The sequence below is a fragment of the Camelina sativa genome, chromosome 15, assembly GCF_000633955.1.
Source record: "Camelina sativa cultivar DH55 chromosome 15, Cs, whole genome shotgun sequence".
NCBI lineage: Eukaryota > Viridiplantae > Streptophyta > Magnoliopsida > Brassicales > Brassicaceae > Camelina > Camelina sativa.
The window spans coordinates 28895854-28914051 of NC_025699.1; the positions used below are offsets into that span (position 1 = coordinate 28895854).

The 18198-nt window shown below is 36.0% G+C and overlaps 4 protein-coding genes across 6 annotated transcripts in view; 1 reads left to right on the top strand and 3 right to left on the bottom strand.

Annotated features, from left to right (window-relative positions):
- Positions 1-777, bottom strand: part of LOC104747799 (protein NUCLEAR FUSION DEFECTIVE 6, chloroplastic/mitochondrial) — a 2940-nt gene extending 2163 nt beyond the window's left edge. For all 3 annotated transcript variants that reach the window (XM_010469491.2, XM_010469490.2, XM_010469492.2), the window contains exon 1: positions 371-777. In XM_010469491.2, the coding sequence (XP_010467793.1) occupies positions 371-522 (152 nt within the window). In that variant the 5' untranslated portion in view covers positions 523-777. The remainder of the gene's footprint in view (positions 1-370) is intronic.
- LOC104747801 (26S proteasome non-ATPase regulatory subunit 2 homolog A) lies at positions 889-7094 on the bottom strand. Its single transcript, XM_010469495.2, has 23 exons — positions 6785-7094; positions 6397-6497; positions 6086-6206; positions 5931-5990; positions 5582-5692; positions 5322-5387; positions 5056-5177; positions 4764-4878; positions 4562-4636; positions 3932-4090; positions 3727-3834; positions 3552-3653; positions 3319-3459; positions 3132-3236; positions 2825-3046; positions 2624-2737; positions 2329-2544; positions 2167-2226; positions 1962-2075; positions 1784-1869; positions 1562-1670; positions 1280-1458; positions 889-1172 (listed from the first exon to the last, which is right to left on the bottom strand). Exons 1-23 carry the CDS (start codon positions 6899-6901, stop codon positions 1100-1102), a joined length of 2676 nt encoding a protein of 891 aa, XP_010467797.1. The 5' UTR covers positions 6902-7094; the 3' UTR covers positions 889-1099.
- LOC104748910 lies at positions 10126-11371 on the top strand. The gene is made up of 2 exons (XM_010470490.1): positions 10126-11028; positions 11123-11371. The coding sequence occupies exons 1-2, from the start codon at positions 10126-10128 to the stop codon at positions 11369-11371; spliced, it is 1152 nt and encodes a 383-aa protein (XP_010468792.1).
- LOC104748911 (uncharacterized protein At1g43920, Chloroplastic-like) lies at positions 11742-12235 on the bottom strand. Its single transcript, XM_010470491.1, has 2 exons — positions 12092-12235; positions 11742-12014 (listed from the first exon to the last, which is right to left on the bottom strand). The coding sequence occupies exons 1-2, from the start codon at positions 12233-12235 to the stop codon at positions 11742-11744; spliced, it is 417 nt and encodes a 138-aa protein (XP_010468793.1).

Here is an 18198-nt window from a genome sequence, read left to right on the forward strand (position 1 = left end):
AAAAAAAAAAAAAAAAAAAAAAAGGTATGAAGTAATGATGATATTAGTCAATAGAGAAGAGGGTTGGTTTTTCTCAATTAAAGATGCAAAATTTTCATCTGTTTAACCACCACACCACTGAGTGAGTGTTATGATTACAAACACCAATGTGATTAGATTACAAAAGAACAAAACCCGAAGATTCAGGAAGACAAAAAGTTGATTTTATTTGGCTTTGAATTGTAATAACCCTTTTGCAAGATTCCAATTAGAGAGACATAAAATCTCTTCATTCCAAGATATATATTAAAGAACTTTGGATCGGATAATAGCACACAAGTATGAAATGAGATCAAATAGGAAAAATTGGGTAAAACAGAGAGAGACTAACCGGAGAGGAGAAAGGAGTGGACTTCTTCTGGCAGTGGCTCTAAACAAGGGCGGGGCTGATTTCGCTTGAGAGGCGAAGCGGCCAGTGACGCTCCGACTCGAAGCAGCTCGAAACATCGATCTAGCACCGGAGGCGACGGCGGATGCGGCCATCGGGAGAGAGAGAGAGTTACGGGTACGAGAGGAAGAAGAAGAGAAATGGAGAATTCGATTGGCTTTGGCTTTCCGATTACGATTACGGGGAAAACGAGATAAACCCTATAAAACCTGTTCTGTTTGGTTTGGTCCAAAACCTTTTTTTATAAACGCGAGCGATTCTTATTACGTCACAATACCTTTGGGGCCAAAAGGCTCTCTCTACTAACAAATATTCGACCCGTATAAAAACCTCAGTACCCCGTTTAAGTTTTTTTGTCACAATATACTGTTGTTTTAATTTATGGATCGTGAACTTATTTATAGCTGACCGTTCAATATTGATATTTTTTTTGAGAAATATCTATGGATGTCTCTATCGACTATAAAAATCAAACAGACTAATGTAATAATTTGATTAACGACGTGTCATAGAAAAGATCCCAAGATAATAATGAAACAAACAAAGCTTACACGAAGATAGGAAAACCAAAAAAAAAAAAAGAGAAGGCATAGAACCATGATGAGACATAATAAAACTAGTAGCAGGTAACAGCAGAGCTTCTTTTTCTTCTTCCTATGAAAACGCATCTCTTCACTCCTCTCTGTAGTCTGGATTCTCCTTTAATATGATGAACCCTTCTAGTATCGGCGACAGAGGAATGTATCTGTTTTCCCATTTACAACAATCCGAGTTTTAATTATAATCAGACATACCAAAAGTCTTTTCAATTTGAAAAAAAAATAAAATTGTACAAGGAAGGAAAGAACATACTTGTCAGTAGCTAGTTCGGCTCTCTCTCCAGCAGCCAAGAGAACAGGCGTGGAGTGTGTCTGGAACCCTGTTATGGTCTTTGGCCGACCCGCCTGTCCAACCACATCAACTGCTTGTCCTACCCGCACTGGCACTGACAGTGGCTTCAGGTTTTCGTCTACTGTCAACATCATCCTTGGCTACATTTTTTAAACAAAAATTAGGATCACAATCAATCATATCGACAACTTCAACAGATCTAAATAACAAGAGGGGAAAACACTGGGACTAAGTTTCACTCACTTGCATCGCCAAAACGAGGAAGTACAGCACATAATGGTATTTCCCGAGTATGATCGGCTTCATGTCAAGGCATGCATGCAAGAGTGTCACTATACCAGCAAGTGCGGTTCTGCATCAATAAGGTTCACATGAGCAAAGTAAGGATACACAAAACAAAGCTTAAAAGATCCAACTATCGAAAAGCTCTAGTTATAGTGGCAACAGAGAGAATGATCAACTTACGGTGATAGTAAGAACCGTTCAGAGTGGAAGGGGCTGAGTGTTAAGAGACCCTTTCCCATGTGCACCAGCCCTTGAGCAATACGCACCTGCATCATGAGTTACCAAGTGAGTTCAATGATTCAAACAAGAATAACAGTTTTACTGTGAGTAGACAAAACAAAAATGAGGAACACATTACACAGAAGAGAAGACTGGCGTCCTTGTAATAATAGCTGGAGAGGTTCCGAAGCATCCCAGCTATCCTTGCGTTATTAGTTCCGGCACCAATCAGTCCCAACGATATAATTGCTGCCTGTAGGAGTTACAAGAAAGATCAGTCCCCTCTCAATACTATTCAATTAAAAAACTAACTGGACAGGCTGTGAATTATAAATGATACTAACCATGGCAACTTCCGAATCTGTGTCATGACTAAGCCGGCTCAAGGTGTCCATTACCGTCACCTGGAATTGTGGGAAAATTCAAAAAACCAGCATTAACTCTATACAACAGGCAGCAATATTATGTAAGCAGGTTAAGTAAAACGAGATTTACAAAAGTAATACCTTTGGATTAGATATGCATAAGAGACCAAGGGCCAAAGGCACAGCTCGCCGAATGTTTTGTTCTCCATATTGTAACATCCGCTCCAAAGAACGGATCTCCATATCAATCCCCAGTTCTTCGGACATAGCAACCATTGCTAATCCAAGCACAGCTGGACCCTGGTGGATGTCACCTTTCTCAAGATGCTCCCCACACTGAGCAAGAAGGTCTTGGACCTGAACATACAAGGAGTCAACAACTAAACTAAATGCAATGAACTGTGTCAACTAACTACCAGCACAGTTAATTAGATACCTTTAGGACATTCCCAGTTCCAGCATAAGCACAGGAAAGAAGTGTCATATCACAATACTTTCTAATCTTCTCATTGAACGTCTTTGAAACTTCAGCTGTAGCCTCTACACTTTCCTGGTAGATAATGGAACAAGTTGATGTTGAGCAACGCAAATAATGATTATGTACATAGAGGTAGATTAAGTACAACACATAGCCAACCTGTTTGCCCAGGTATAGAAGTCCAAGACCAAGTGGCAAGAAACGAGTGAGGGCATCTCCCAGTTCTGCCTCACTTCGATCCATCAAAGCAAATATAATAGACTGTGCCACTTCTTCGTTACAGGAACCGACATAGATCATTCCCAAAGAAAGTGAAGCAAATGCAATCACATCGAGAGGCGCTTTCGCATCATTTAGTATCGGCGACAATTTGCTTCTAATCTGTAAGAACAGTGCACATGTTAATATTTCGTGAACACCTAAAACATCAACTAATAATATAGTAAAGAAGATAACATGTCTTGACCTGGTCATTTTGGGAACCTGCATATGAAATTCCAAGACCCATGATAGCACCAATTCTGACAGATGAATCCTCTTTGTCTATATAGTCTCCAAGAAGTGCCAATGCCTGAGAAATAAAGCTGAGTGAGATGGAAGAGTGGCAATATTAGCACATGGTTCCCGCAAAATAAAACATAACATCAACTCACAGGGTCACAATCGTTCTTAATGCCACAATTAACAATCCCAACTCCCAGCAGTGCTCCAGCAATGATAGGATTATCATTACTATGGAAATATTTGTCGAGTTGGGAAAGTCCGGAGTCCACATCCCAAAGTTGAATCATACCCTATCATAAGGGAAACAACAAGATCTGGTTACAATTTCTACTTCAATGATCTGAACACAGAAAATAAATTCATCAAATAAGAAAAAGTATACCAAACTAGCAGCTGCACTAGTCTTGCCATGTTCTTTGTTTTTGAAGAGCCAATTTCCAGAAGATCCGGTGGTGGAGTCTGAAGGTACTGTCATTAGTTTGTCCTGCGATAAACAAAAATATATTAAGAGGACATGTCTTCCAGTAGATCTACTTTATTACAATCTGCAACCATACCTGACCAAAACCAGCATTTACAAATGCATTAACAAAGGTAGCAGCCAAATTCTGTCTAGCAGAATCCACGCTTGCACCAGAGCTGGCCCTGCCGTCGAGCAAGTGAGCCTACAAAATTCAAAAGGGTAGGTTAAAGACTGAGGAAAACATAATTTGTAACTAGATAAACGAGTAGCAGGTCTAACATCCATTCAAACTGATTTACCTTGTAGATGTCTTCAGGTGTTTTGGCCTCCATGACCTCAATATCCCTTGCAAGAGTCAGGTATCCTTCACTTAACTTAGTGTTGTTAACAATATCCTGTAAGGCTTCTCGGTCATCATCGTCTGCAACCATCTCATCGTCAAGGTCAAAGGTTATACCCTGCAGGGAGGAATACGAAGATAAAAGAAGTATAAGAAAGTATGTCAGTTGGGTATTGTGTATCTATGTGAACGGCAATTTAAAGCAGTGATGCAGCAGTTAATCAATGTCTGCTTTAAAAGAGAATAGAAGGAGGCCAATGTGGCTAAAGATGAGGTCTTCCCAGATACAAAATACAACGTTGGGCTAAAAATAGAGAGACGACTAGTAACTAGCCCAACATTCATGGCTAATCAAGAAACAGATTTAAATTCCCTCCAGATCACGCTCGATAACAACTATAAACAGTGTTCTCATTTTCTATCTAATAACTTTATGCAACGGCCGGAAAGTAAAATACAATCGAACAAAAGCACAAACAACTCTTAAGCATATAGGAGTAAAGATCCAAAACCAAAACATACTAACAGAAAAGAAGGAATGAGATGTAATTGTTAAATGTAATGAAGTAGAGATAGTTAAAGGTCTTACATGACGAGCAATCATGTAGCAGAACTGTTTCTTCCTTAGCAGATCAGCACATGAGGTAAATACTTGTTTAACATACTGCAATACAGAAATATATCGTGGAGCACATTAAACATCAAAAAAGTTGACACAAATACTCAAAATACTTGACATAGAGGATTAATTTTTCCAGCTGCAACGTTCTGTAGGAAGATTAAAGTCCTACCTGCGTGTTATCAAGAAATAGTGCAATCTGCAGAGCGTTTGGATATTCTTCAAACTTCATGTAAATCATGTAGGAAATATCTAGAACCAACATGTCATCTGGTCCAGGAAGGTACCTAAAAATTCAAATATAAAACATCAAAGAGACTTTTGTGAGCAATATAGACAAAGCTCATTACTTGTTTCTACATGACTGATCTAAAAAAATCAGTAAAATAACAATATGACTGGTCTAAAACCACAAATAAGAGTGGAGAAAATAAAATAAATAGGATTGAGTATGTTGAAAGTACTTTGCTGCACTTGTAAGATAATTGCATGTCCTCTTGAAATTTGTTTTGTCTACATGCTCAAGTAAGAGATCAAGATCCTCGACATCCATTAAAAGGTCAACAGCTTCAGTTTCTGCATTATGCTGCAAGGAGTAAAATGAAATCATTTAGATAGAAATAAACCCCAAAGGTCTAGTGTCAAGCCTATTAATTATAAAATCGCTTCCTATATATGCACGACAAAGGACCAAAGAAACAAGAAATATAACAATCTTTAGAAAATTCACCTTCATGTGAAAAGCAACAATTTGCTGCACAAGCTCCATCAAATCGTCAATAGGGGCCTCCTCACTCTGAGATAATGAACAGGTAGATAACCATGACTCAGTAACCTTTCTCATTGAATAAGACACATACTCATTCCTTAAAACTCCAATCATTAGCAAGATAAACCCAAACACAACTTCCAATAACCCAAGAATATGGGCAAAAGTCCGAGGTCGAGAAACTGAATAGTCAAAGACAAAATGGAGATTTGATTTCAAACCTGACGCTTTGTATACTCTTGCGCAATCTCTCCAGCAAGATTCCTGACATATTCGTGACCCCACGATCCAATGTCACCCTCTGTTCCAATCAACCTATAACCTAAGCTTTCCTGGAATATAAAAGAAAGTAGATATCAGTTCACAATATGCCTCAAGTATACAAATCGGAAAAACAAACTCAACAGAGTTCTATACAAAAAAATAATACAACAGATGTGTTAAGGCAGAACAGAGAAGGTGCAAGCAGAAAGAAATGAAAAGGAAACCAGAGACATCTGAAGATGGAACAAATAGATTAAAAAAAGGACATCTTTTATTAAAAGGCCAAATCAGTAGCTAGAAGCATACCCTTTCACCCTCCGCAGACATGGTAAGGGCCAAGACAGACAAGATATCGGACAAGTACTTCTGCAAACATAGAAAAAGCAATCTTTAAGCCATACCCAAAAATAGGAACAAAGAAGGAGTTGACGAGGTATGAATTGAAATCTATGATGACATACCTTGAGATCAGAATCAGCCATTGTTACATGAAATGCTTTAAGAGTTCCATAATGGGGACGGAGAAACTTAAGTGGCTTGGGAACTGAAGTCATGGAGCTTGTTGAAGCCCGGATTTCCTGCCTAGGGAACCAAAAAAAAAAAAAAACAAGGAGGTAATCTTAAGACAAAAGAGTAATGAAAACACAAAAATGTACAGTAATAAAAGAAAGAAAAACATAGACTTTATAAGTTGTACAATCTTCAAAGACAATAATCTACAATCTTCACTGCTGAGCAAGTCAAATTCGGGTTTAAAAGATTAATGAATTACCTCATGCTTTCCAGAGCAGCCTTCTGCAACTCCGGGTTGGGATCCTGAACCCTCTCAACATAGAGCTCAAGGTTCTGCTTTAGTTCCAAGTCCTCTTCAGACTACAATCACACCCCCAAGTCATTAAGTGAGACAAAATATATACTAATCTACAAAAACTCTCCTCCCATCCCAATTTAACAGAGCTTTCTAATCCCGCTAGTCGTAAAACCCTAATTCTATATAACATACTTACTACCTCAATCCGAGATCGATTTCAATTTACAAAATGAGTACAGATCCTCCTACATATTTGAAATTAAATCCCAATTCTGATGAACCCAGATACTAAACACAATGTCGGGAGAAAAAGGAACGCCAAATCAAAACCGAGAAAGAAGAAACTTACAAGGTCCTCTTCCTTTTTCTCGTCCTTCTTCTTGGGATCCTTAGACGGAACCTTCAGGGAAGCTTCATCCTGCTTCGCACCGCCTCCGACGCTGTTGGGATCCTGAGTTGGAGCCATCTCTCTCTCTCTCTAGTTCCAAATCAAAAGCAGATCAATCTCAATCCTTCGCAAGAGCTTGAAATTTGAACACTCAGCCGAATCGAGAAGCTTATGGTTTTGTTCTATCGAAAACTTTAATTGCAGAGAAACCAAAATCGAAGAATTAACAAAAAAAAAAAACCAAACTCTTTCTGCAACTCCAAAGCAAATAATATACTGTACAAATGCCGAACTCGGAGGAGATAACCCCTCGATCAAGATTTCTACTATGGAATCAGGCCCATTTTGGTCATTTCAGCCCATAACCGGCCCAATGTCTACAAATTCCAATATTGGATGGTGTTTTCATGTTTTTTATAAGGTTTGAACAACCACCAATATTTACCGTATATCCTAATCCATGCTGGTTCAATTATTCTTTTAACCATGTTATGCTTATCTTGTGGTTAAATTAAATTAAATATTTATCATAGAGTTTAATAACCCTTGGTTTGTTATGTATGATTAAGTAGATACTCATTAAGGCCTATTAATAATCTATTAGGTTATAACCAATGCTTGTTCATCAAGTTGTATCCCTTATATATAGGAAAAATGTTTCGCAGCTATTTGGACTATGCTCCAACACATGCGCACACATACAAACAAAATAAATGTCAGCCTAACTACTTGATCTATCGTTATTAGATAGGGACATGAATAAACTATCACAAGTTATGTGTGGAGCACCATAACCATAGATTCTGATACCGGCTCGGTGTACGGAGCGGAGGAATCCGGTACCGGAGCTTTGGTCCGTTATGACCCAATTACAATTTTTGACCCGATTATTTTTTTAGTAAACCGGACCCAATTAATTAAGACCGAACCGTTCCAATTAAAAAAAATCTCAGTGTAAATCCAAATGTTATACAGCCAAACCCGATACTTCATTTCCATTTCACGATTTAACCTAAAAAAAAAACTTTACTACTTACCTAGGGTTCTTCGAAGTAGTAGAAGGAAACACTCGAATTGGTAGTGAATCAAAGACGAATCTCGTTACAATGAGGTAAGATATCTGGATTTTGACATTAATCTTGTGAGGTGTGTGTTCCAAATTCGCGAGATTAGGGTTCCAATCTAAAATCGTGATTTTAGGGTTTTCTAATCTAAAATCGCGAGATTAGGGTTTCTGGGTTTACTTATTTGGGGATTTATTTTGGGTCTTTGTTGGGGATTTATTCTGGGTTCCTTTTTCTTTTATAGATTAGTGGAGAGCGATATATGTAGCTTTTCGTATAGGACAAATCATGGTTTTCTCGAGTAGTTATAGATTATTGGTTCTATTTTTTTTTTCTGTTGGTTACTGTTGTTTTTTACGAGTTGTTAAAGATTAAAGTTTTGCTTTGTAACAATTTGTGGGGTCGATTTCAAGGTGTTTAGGTTGAAAACAAAGATGACTTTGTCCTTGTCAGGTTTATGTAGAATATTGGTTCTGTTTTTTTTCTCTCTTGGTTACTGTTGTTTTTTCGAGTTGTTAAAGATTAAAGTTTTGCTTTGTAACAATTTGTGGGGTCGATTTCAAGGTGTTTAGATTGAAAATTGAAAACAAAGATGACTTTGTCCTTGTCGGGTTTATGTAGAATATTGTTGTCGGGTCTTTGAATTTTGATATTTTATTATTTTTGTTTTTTAGCGATTGTTTAATATAACTTGTTTAACTGATAAATGTTTTTATGTGTATTGCAGTAACGAGGAACTTGTGAAAGTGAATTGCCATCATTCTGTCCAGTTCAAAGAAGCAAATGGTGTTTGTGATTACATTGATGGAGTGGTTGATGTGTTTGAAATGCATCCTGATGCTATCTTCAAAACTGTGATATCCATGAAGTTGCTTGACAAAAATATCGAGCTTGGGACTATGTGGTACAAGCTACCATTTGAAGATTTAGCAGATAAGCATTCTCTTGAGGTTGAAGCGAATAGTAACAAGATGCAATCAGCAGGGCGTTGGATGAGAGAGCTGGACGTGTATGTTGAGAAACCACTTTCTTATTCGCTAATAGGGAATGACGTAGCAATTCCTGATGAGCTGAGTGATGGAGAAGGCGATCCAGAGTACGAACCTGAAGGTGAGACGGACGATGATGCTGATGAGGACGAAGATGGTTTGTCTGAAAATGCTGAATCAGAAGAAGAGGATGAGGTTGGTGAAGCGGATCTGGAAGTGTTCAACCATGACAGCTATGAAGAACAAATTCCAGATGAAGATGAAGTCTACCCTGCAACTGATGACTCTTCTGGTGATGAAGAAGAACAAGCAGAGAGGTTGGTAAAAAAGAATTTGCCCGATGGTGTGTTCAGCTTGAGGCAAATATTTTCCACTGGTGCGGATTTTAAGGCCAATGTGATCCGCTACGTACTGAAGACAAGGCAAAATGTAGTGTTTGATAGATGGGAAAAAATTGCACTTGGTGCAAGGTGTAAGAGCAAAGGATGCGGATGGCAAATCTATTGTTCTATAGAGAACCCAATACAGAAGTGGATGGTTAAAACCTACTATGATGAGCATCAATGTCATCCTGTTGGGCGATGTGAGCTAATAAGAAGTCCTGTGATTGCTGACTTGTTTCTTGAAGACATTAGAAGAGATCCTGAGATGAGTGCACCCAAAGACGAGATGAAAAGGAGGTACAACATCATCATCACACCTTCACAGTCACAATCCGCAAGAAGGAGGGCATTTAACAAGCTGCAAGAAGAATGCAATGCCCAGTTTTCAAGACTTAGAGATTATCAGTATCAACTCACTAAATAAGTAACTGTTTGTGATCCTGTTTGGTTTCTTTTCAAAGTTGTTTGTCATTGTTCCTTATGTTTGTCTTAACTTTGCGAATAGGACAATGCCTGGTTCAACAGTGGAGATCAACACGAACACTAGAGAAGATGGTTCGGATGAATTTTACCAGATTTATATATGCTTCGAGCCGTTGAGGACGTCATGGAAGGAGAATTGCAGACCAATTATTGGGTTAGATGGGACATTCTTGAAGCATAATATCCAAGGCACATTGCTTACCGCAGTTGGAAGAGATCCTAACAATCAGATCTACCCTATAGCTTGGGCCGTTGTATCAGGAGAAAACCATGAAAACTAGGAGTGGTTTATTCACAAGATTAAGGTAGACCTGGATTTGGGGGATGGCGAGAACATTACCATTATCTCTGACATGCATAGAAGCATTATTCATGGTATGGCAATGGAGTTACCAAAGGCAGAACACCGAGCTTGTGCCAGACACATCTACGCAAACCTTAAAAAGGATCACAAATCTGAGACACTGAAGCCACTATTTTGGAGAGTATCTAGCAGTTACAATGAAGCTGATTTCAGGAGTAACTTGGCTATTTTAAGAGAGATGGACCCGAGGGCTTGTGATGATCTGCTGAAGAAAGATCATCGTAAATGGTGCAGGGCTTTCTTTAGGACTGGATCAAGCTGTGGTGACACACACAACAATCACACAGAGTCCTACAACAGAACATTGAAGAAAGCAAGGAAAAAACCATTTGTGGAGATGTTAGAGCTGGTTAGAAGAGATGCAATGCAAAGGATTGTAACCCGGTTTAAGATAGCTGAGAAGGAGACTGCAAAGTATACAAAGAAAGCAAGGATAGAAGTGGAGAAGTCATGTGATGAGGCGCAGAACTGTTTCTCTCTTTCAAGCACAGGCGGCAAATATGAGATTGTAGAGTTTGGTACTGGATTTTGTGTGATATTGTCTAAGAGGGAGTGTGCATGTAGGAAGTGGGATTTAACAGGAATTCCTTGTCGCCATGCGGTTTGTGCAATCAGAGAGAACTGTCAAGAGGTTGAGGACTACATTTCTGATTACTATTTGACAGAAAAATGGCGAAACAATTACCGTAGAGGGTTGACTCCGGTAAATGGAACGAGGTTTTGGGAGGAGGTAGGAGGAAGACGAATTTATGGACCTCCTTACAAGCGCCCTCCAGGGAGACCTAAGGGAAAAGCAAGGATCAAAGGTTTACATGAATCACCTACTAAGAAAAATAAGTATAAGGTTGGTAGAAAAGGAAGAATAGCCCATTGTAGTTTATGTGGTGGGGCTGGACATAACTCAAGAAAATGTCCTAATGAGGTATGTATGAATGAGCTTTAATTTTTGACAAAATTACCATCTGTTTTTTTGTTGTTGTTTACTATGTTAACTTTATATCACCCTTCCTTTGTAGTCTGATGAAAGCAGGGCAAAGAGAAGGAAACTTGCCCAAGATGCTCAAAATGCTGCGCTATTGGAGGCTCAAGATGAAGCAGAAATGGAAGCAGCAATGATAGCTCAAGAGGAAGCTGCACTAGGTGGTCATGAGGAAGCTGGGACCTCAGGCCAAGGTCATGTTGAAGTCCAAGATGTTTCATTGACTGCACCACAAGGAAGCCAAAGACTCCGAGGGTTACTCTTTGGAAACACTACTGAGCATTGATGTGTTGTGGTATTGAAAACAATGATTTAGGAAGGTTGGTGTGCGAGTTCTTGTTAGTCTTTGTCACGTGGGTTTTTTGTCTCTTTTTGATGGATTTGTGACAAAGAGAAACTCGTTTCGGATTAATCAGGGTTTTTGTACTTGCAGACAACATATTTTTGGTTTCCATCTATTAAGACAAACTTATTTTGTATTAATCTCTTTGGTCCATTTATTTCTTTGATGCATCTTGCTTAATTTTGATGCATTTGGTCAATCAAAGGTTATCCATAACTCAAAAGAAGAAATCCAGAATTGATCCATACTGACAATAGTTTTACAAAAAACACATAAGTGACAACAAGAAACACAACACGTACGACAATTGCTTTTAAAGCAAACACACAATGGTCCCAATGGAACATACAAGCAATCCGGATAACCCAGTGATGATCAATCGTTGCCTATACATGACTTTCTCTGCATCTTCGACATGCTTCTCCAAATCACTCCGTAGTTCCATAATTGTCATTTGGAGATGATCTATCAATTTCTCCTTCTCACGATTTTCAGCTGCAGCTTGAATCAAGGCGTTTCGCAGCCACCCTCTCACCTCTTCTTGATCAAACCATTTAAAGAACTTGCAGTGCTCAGTTCCACCATCCTACAACCATTATAAACTCTCAACACTTGCAAAATTTGCCTATTATATACAGCTCTACCAAAACGCACACACATTACCTTGTACATTTGACACCCAAAAAACTTTCTACCATGATTCTTTTCAGTCTTTGAGGTAAGTATCTTTGCTGGCAATCCACAATCACACTTCCTCATAACTCCAGAAGATCTACTCATGCTTGATGAACCCGTGCTTAAATCCATCCTACCAAATTCACACAATAATCTATTTCATCACACAATTATATACAGATCTATTTCATCAACGACCTCAACGACCTTAATCTTCGTTCCAAACCAATGAACACATATTCGTAGATCTATTTTGCCAATGTAATCTCATAGATCTATTTTGCCAATTTCAAAGAATTATACTATCAACAAACCTGTTACAAGCTCTGAACTTTAGGACTTGATTGTCGTCAGATTTTCCTTCAACAAATCGCCCAACTAACACAAATCCTCTTTTCAAAACCAAATCGGGTCTTCAGAGTACATATGTTCTTTCGTTTCTCGAGTTTAACTTGGGAGAGATAAATTTTGTGTGGTAAATATAATTTATGGGTTTAAGATATAAATCGGGTTTAGCCAAAAAGGGTCCGGTTTAATAAAAAAAAACCCGGGTCAAAAATTGTAATCAGGTCATAACGGACCAAAGCTCTGGTACCGGATTCCGCCACTCCGTACACCGGACCGGTATTGGAATCTATGGTTATGGTGCTCCACACATAACTTGTCATAGTTTATTCATGTCCTTATGTAATAACGATAGATCAAGTAGTTAAGCTGACATTTATTTTGTCTGTATGTGTGCGCATGTGTTGGAGCATAGTCCAAGTGTTTAACACGTTATCAGCCCTGTGTCTTTAACCCTACAGAAAAAAAGAAAACCCTAACCGCCCACGTTGGGCGGCAGCCGTCACCGCTTCCGACCAGCCATCACCGCTTTCGATATCTCTACTCTCCAACCTCGAAACGTCTCTCCTCTCTGGTACACATGCTCTAATCTTATACACATAATTGATTATTTGGTTGGTCAACAATCACGGCTGGCTTGCTATACGTATCCGAACATAAGATGCTTTACTGTAATACTGTATCTTATGTTTCTGATTTCGTTATACGTATTACTACTACTTTATACATGCTTCACTTTATTGTTATTACTTATGCATGTTATTACTCACATACATCATGCATTATGATTGTTTATTTAATCGATATTACTCACATATATGGTACAAAATATAAGCTGTTTTACTTATGCACTATTATTAATATGATTCATGCACTCTTATTACGTACTCACATAGATGCATATTATTATCATCAATATTCATGTACTCGTATTATGCATGTTATTATTAATATTATTATATGATGCATAATATCATACATGCACTAGTATATAGATACATGCACATGTTAATATGCTTCTACGTACTTTGTGCATAACCACGCATACGTTAAATATATTTCTTTTGAGTTAAGTTTAATTTGTGTTGTGTGTTAATCATGTATAGTGAGTGACCATGTCAAGACTCCCAAGCCTTGATTTTGCTGCCCTTGATATCTCCGGAGATAATTACTTGGCATGGGCGCTTGAGGCCAAGATTTTGTTGAAATCCAAAGGGCTGGGTGATACAATCATCCATGGAAACAAAGAAGATGAGAAAAAGAAGGCACAAGCAATGATGCTGCTTAGCCGTCACCTCCACGAGAGTCTTAAGAATTATTTGTTCGTGAAAGATCCAGCCGTTCTTTGGAGCGATCTGAAAAAAAGGTATAAACACAAAAAAATGGTGATTCTACCAAGAGGCCGATATGAATGGACGCAATTGAGTTTCCAAGACTATAAATCTTTTAGTGAGTACGACTCCGCCTTACACAAAATTACCTCCAAATTGGCATTATGTGGTGAAAAGGTAACAGAGGAGGACATGTTAGAGAAAACTTTCCCTACTTTGCATACACAGTACCGTGAAAAAGGGTTTACGTATTACCAGTTGATTTCATGCCTTGTGGCTGAAGAACAGAACCAGCTATTGATGCACAATCATGGTATGCGTCCAACTGGATCTGCACCGCTTCCCGAAGCGAACACGGCATCTTTCGGTAAGAAAAAGCAAAACAGAACCACTAACCATGGTCTTGGAAGTGGAAATCAAAGCGGCCGTGGACGCGGTCGTGATCGTCGACACGAATATGGTCGAGGCCATGGAGTACCAGTTCAGAACCATTCTTTCAAGAAGAAGTGGACCGGTAACAAACAAGAGAAAGCGTTATATGAAAGTGTTTGTCACCGGTGTGGAGGAGAGGACCATTGGACTAAGAGGTGTCGGACACCAAAACACCTTGTTGATCTTTATAAACAATCCCTATAGCAAGAGGGGCAAAAGGTGAAAACAAACTTTGTATTTGAGTATGGCGAAGATGATTTTGGTCATGATGGTGCTACTCATATGGACACCTCTGATTTGCTTGAAGAGTAGGAGTGCTTTTGAGTTTTGCATGGATTTTTAGTTATGGCTTTAATTTTATTTATTACCTATGATTTATGTTTCTGGCTTTTGACTTTATTTTATGTTCTAAGTTATTGAATTTCAGACATGGTTGAATTTTATGGAAACAATTTTATCAAATTTTAATTTTATGTCAAACATGGTTTTACGTCTAAAGTTTATTTTTATAACTAGATAACCTTGCGTCCAACCTCTTCCACCATAGAAAGAACCTCGGCTCTGCCTTCCTCATGTGTTGAGACAACATATTCACGTCTTTTAGCTATCTCAAAATGGCTTGTTCCGACAACCAATGAAATTAAAGACCCTTTTCAACCGTCACAAAATATTTGGATAGTAACTAATGTTAAATTTTCCATTGTATTTGTGCAAGTATCTTTGATACACCATGATGTAGCCTTTGTTTCTAGAATGCTTGGACTGTCACCTTTCTTAGTGAGCCCCATGTCCATTCCCAGTTCATGGGCCACCTTCTTTAGTGGGTCCCTCGTCTACTCCTGGTCCACCCATATTTGGCGGCCAGTTTGTTACGTCTGGAAGACTTTAAATACTTGTTTACCAACCCTACAAATCATCATATTACCGACTCTTCCTCATAATACTTGTTTTGTCCTCACTCGCACAGTTACGACAATCACTTCCCGAAAGGTCACCCATGCTGAAACTACTCCAGCTCAAGCACACTTAACTCTGGAGTTCTCTCAGAACCCTTGATCGAAAATATAAGTGCACTTTGGTGACATAGGTTGCCAAATCAATTATTTTAAACCTATCCGCAAACCATGGTGTGACAGTCTCCGAACTCATATGGATCTATCAACAACAATTTATATTTTCCAATCTATCTATCTATGTTTGTTGTAAGCTTGTTTTTGATTAGCTTATTTTATCTAACTATTAGGTTGATGAGCTTCTACTCTTCCCTTTTATGATTGAATGAATGGTAAAATTTATGTTTGGACAAAAAAGAGTCTATGACCCCCCCCCCCCAATCAAGGTTAAAAATTAGAAAAAAATAATTTGTCCCAAATAATTCAAAGGTGAAAAGATAAATTAAATAAAACAATCTAAAATCATATATATAAAAGTAGAGTTTCAGTCTCTCCTTATTGGTCCACTTGGCAATACAATTTTAACAAAAAAAAATTATATTAAAACACAAATTTAAAACAATTAATTTTCACATTTAACTCACATAATATAAAACTGAAATCTTTATAGCTTCTCCCTATAAATTATGCATTAACTTTATTTCTCCACTAAGTTGTATTAATCAATTGTATTAAAACAAAACAATAAATTAGAATTGTAACTCTCATTTTTCTAAATGTAATTTTTCATCATTTCTCTTCCTATAAATACTCATTATCTTATTCTCTTAGTCTATCACTCTTTCATTCTCTCATCTTCTTCCACTACTCTCAAATCTCTTTTTTGTTTTGTTTTGTTTTGTTTTGTTTTGTTTTGTTTTTTTTTTTTTTTGTTATTGTTGTTGTATGGGTTATAAAAAATCAAATCAAATATCATTGTAAAAGCTTAGTTTTAGAGTTTGTATGATATGTATATCTTATATATTTATTTTAATCTTTTAAAATGTTTATCTCCATTTTCTATTTTATATTAACATCTTATAAGTCATTATTTTCATACTTCCTTACAATATTCACCACACAATAAGATCATAAAGTTGAAATGATCCATATGTAATTATCTATTATGTCTCTGGTTATCTCACATATTCATGTATCATTTTAAATAATTTATAAAGATCAATATAATATTTAAAGATCAATATAATTATCCATTTATCCATTTATAAAGACTATTTTGTTTTGTGATCCAATTGTTAAATCTGCAGAGATCAATATAATATATATTTTTTTTTTATGATTTGAGGTTTTTGAAAACAAAAAGAACATAATTAAACAATTGGTTTTTTGTGTCTTTAATCAAAATAAAAATTATCCAAAAAACAAAACATATTCAACTGGAACTTAAATATAAAAATAAAATATAATTTTAAAAATATCATTTCACTAAATTCTCTAAAGATGAAACCATTAGTATGAAATCTAGCACTATAAATTAAATTGATGAGAGAAAACCAAAAAAATATAAGTTATCCTTGGGATTTTAAAAATTATTGAGATTGAAGAATTCATATAATTTTATAAGAAAACTAATTTAGTTTGTCACTTAAAAAGTAATATTTTTTATTTTGAAATATTATGTGTAAGTGTTGAGTTTATATCAACAAACAACCAAATCATGTGAATTTTGATTCAGCCACTTGGTATTCCTTTTATTTTAGGTTATAAAAAATTAAAATATTTATTTATAATTAAAGACATGTAACTCCATTTAACTCAAATGTAACTCCTATCCAATAATTGTACATTAATTCATTCCTCCTACTAACTTATTATCTTTCAAGAGAAATTATTTTTGGTTAAATTTTAATATTTTTTATTTATTTTGGTTGGCTAAACTTATATTCATATTTTGGTTGGCTAAATTAATATATTTCTCATGTAAAATTATTGTTTATAATATATTTCTCATTTCAAAGTTTAAAGCAATATATCATATATATAAAAGTAAGGTTTTGGTCTCTCCTTATTGGTTGATTTTCATTTAATGTTTTCTAATTTTTTTTTATTTTTTTATTTGCTTTCTAATTGCTTTAAACAATATTTAAGATCCAATAAACACAATACATTTAACTCACACATTAAAATAAAATTATAACTGAAAATAAAATAAATTATGCATTAATCATATTCTACCACTCAATTTTATTCAAACACAATAAATTACTATTGTAACTCCATAGTTCTAAATGTAACTTCCATCATTTCTTATCATATAAATAAGCATTCTCTCAATCTATCATTCTCTCATATTGACATTCTTTTACTATCTCATTTTCACATTCTCTCATTCTCTTCTACAATACCTCAAATCATTTTTCTTTTTTTTTTGTTATTTTTGATTTCTTATTTTTGTTGTATGGGTTGAAAAAAAAAATGAAATATCATTGTAAATTGTTAATGCTAAATTTTAATTTTAGAGACTACATGATATATATTTTACATTGTTTTTATTTTAAAAGATTTATCTCCTTTATCTAATTTGGATTATTATCTTATAAGTAATCATTCTCTCTTCCTCTCCCACCAATATCAAATGTTGTTATATCTCATATGTGTTGTAAGAGTTTGATTCTATATTTTAATTTAGAAAGTATTATATATATATAGATATTACATTGTTCTATTTTTTAAAGATTCATCTCCATTATCTAATTTGGATTACCATCTTATAGTAAACATTCTCTCCTCCTCTCCTACCAATATCAAATGTTGTTATATCTCATATGTGTTGTAACTTGTAAGAGTTTGATTCTATATTTTAATGTAGAAAGTATTATATATATTTAACATTGTTTTCAATTTTTATTTTATTTATATAAAAAATATTTCTTTTATATTTCTTGCCTTTCTAATCTATTCATATTTATTTTTTAAATTTGCATAGTTAAATTTAAATTCACATATGTTGGTTTTAACAAAACAATCAACTTTATTTGAGAATTAGATGTTCCTATTCATTTTTAAACGATCAATGTGTAACATATAAGCATTT

Excerpts from the sequence above, each read along its gene's own strand:
- LOC104747801 (XM_010469495.2), bottom strand. The coding sequence starts at position 6,901 with ATGGCTCCAACTCAGGATCCCAACAGCGTCGGAGGCGGTGCGAAGCAG. Across the intron at positions 5,388-5,581 it reads AAGAGTATACAAAGCGTCAG|AGTGAGGAGGCCCCTATTGA; the intron begins GTTTGAAATCAA and ends TCATTATCTCAG. Across the intron at positions 3,237-3,318 it reads TTAAGAACGATTGTGACCCT|GCATTGGCACTTCTTGGAGA; the intron begins GTGAGTTGATGT and ends TTTATTTCTCAG.
- LOC104748910 (XM_010470490.1), top strand. The coding sequence starts at position 10,126 with ATGGAGTTACCAAAGGCAGAACACCGAGCTTGTGCCAGACACATCTAC. Across the intron at positions 11,029-11,122 it reads CAAGAAAATGTCCTAATGAG|TCTGATGAAAGCAGGGCAAA; the intron begins GTATGTATGAAT and ends CTTCCTTTGTAG.
- LOC104748911 (XM_010470491.1), bottom strand. The coding sequence starts at position 12,235 with ATGGATTTAAGCACGGGTTCATCAAGCATGAGTAGATCTTCTGGAGTT. Across the intron at positions 12,015-12,091 it reads TTGGGTGTCAAATGTACAAG|GATGGTGGAACTGAGCACTG; the intron begins GTAATGTGTGTG and ends TAATGGTTGTAG.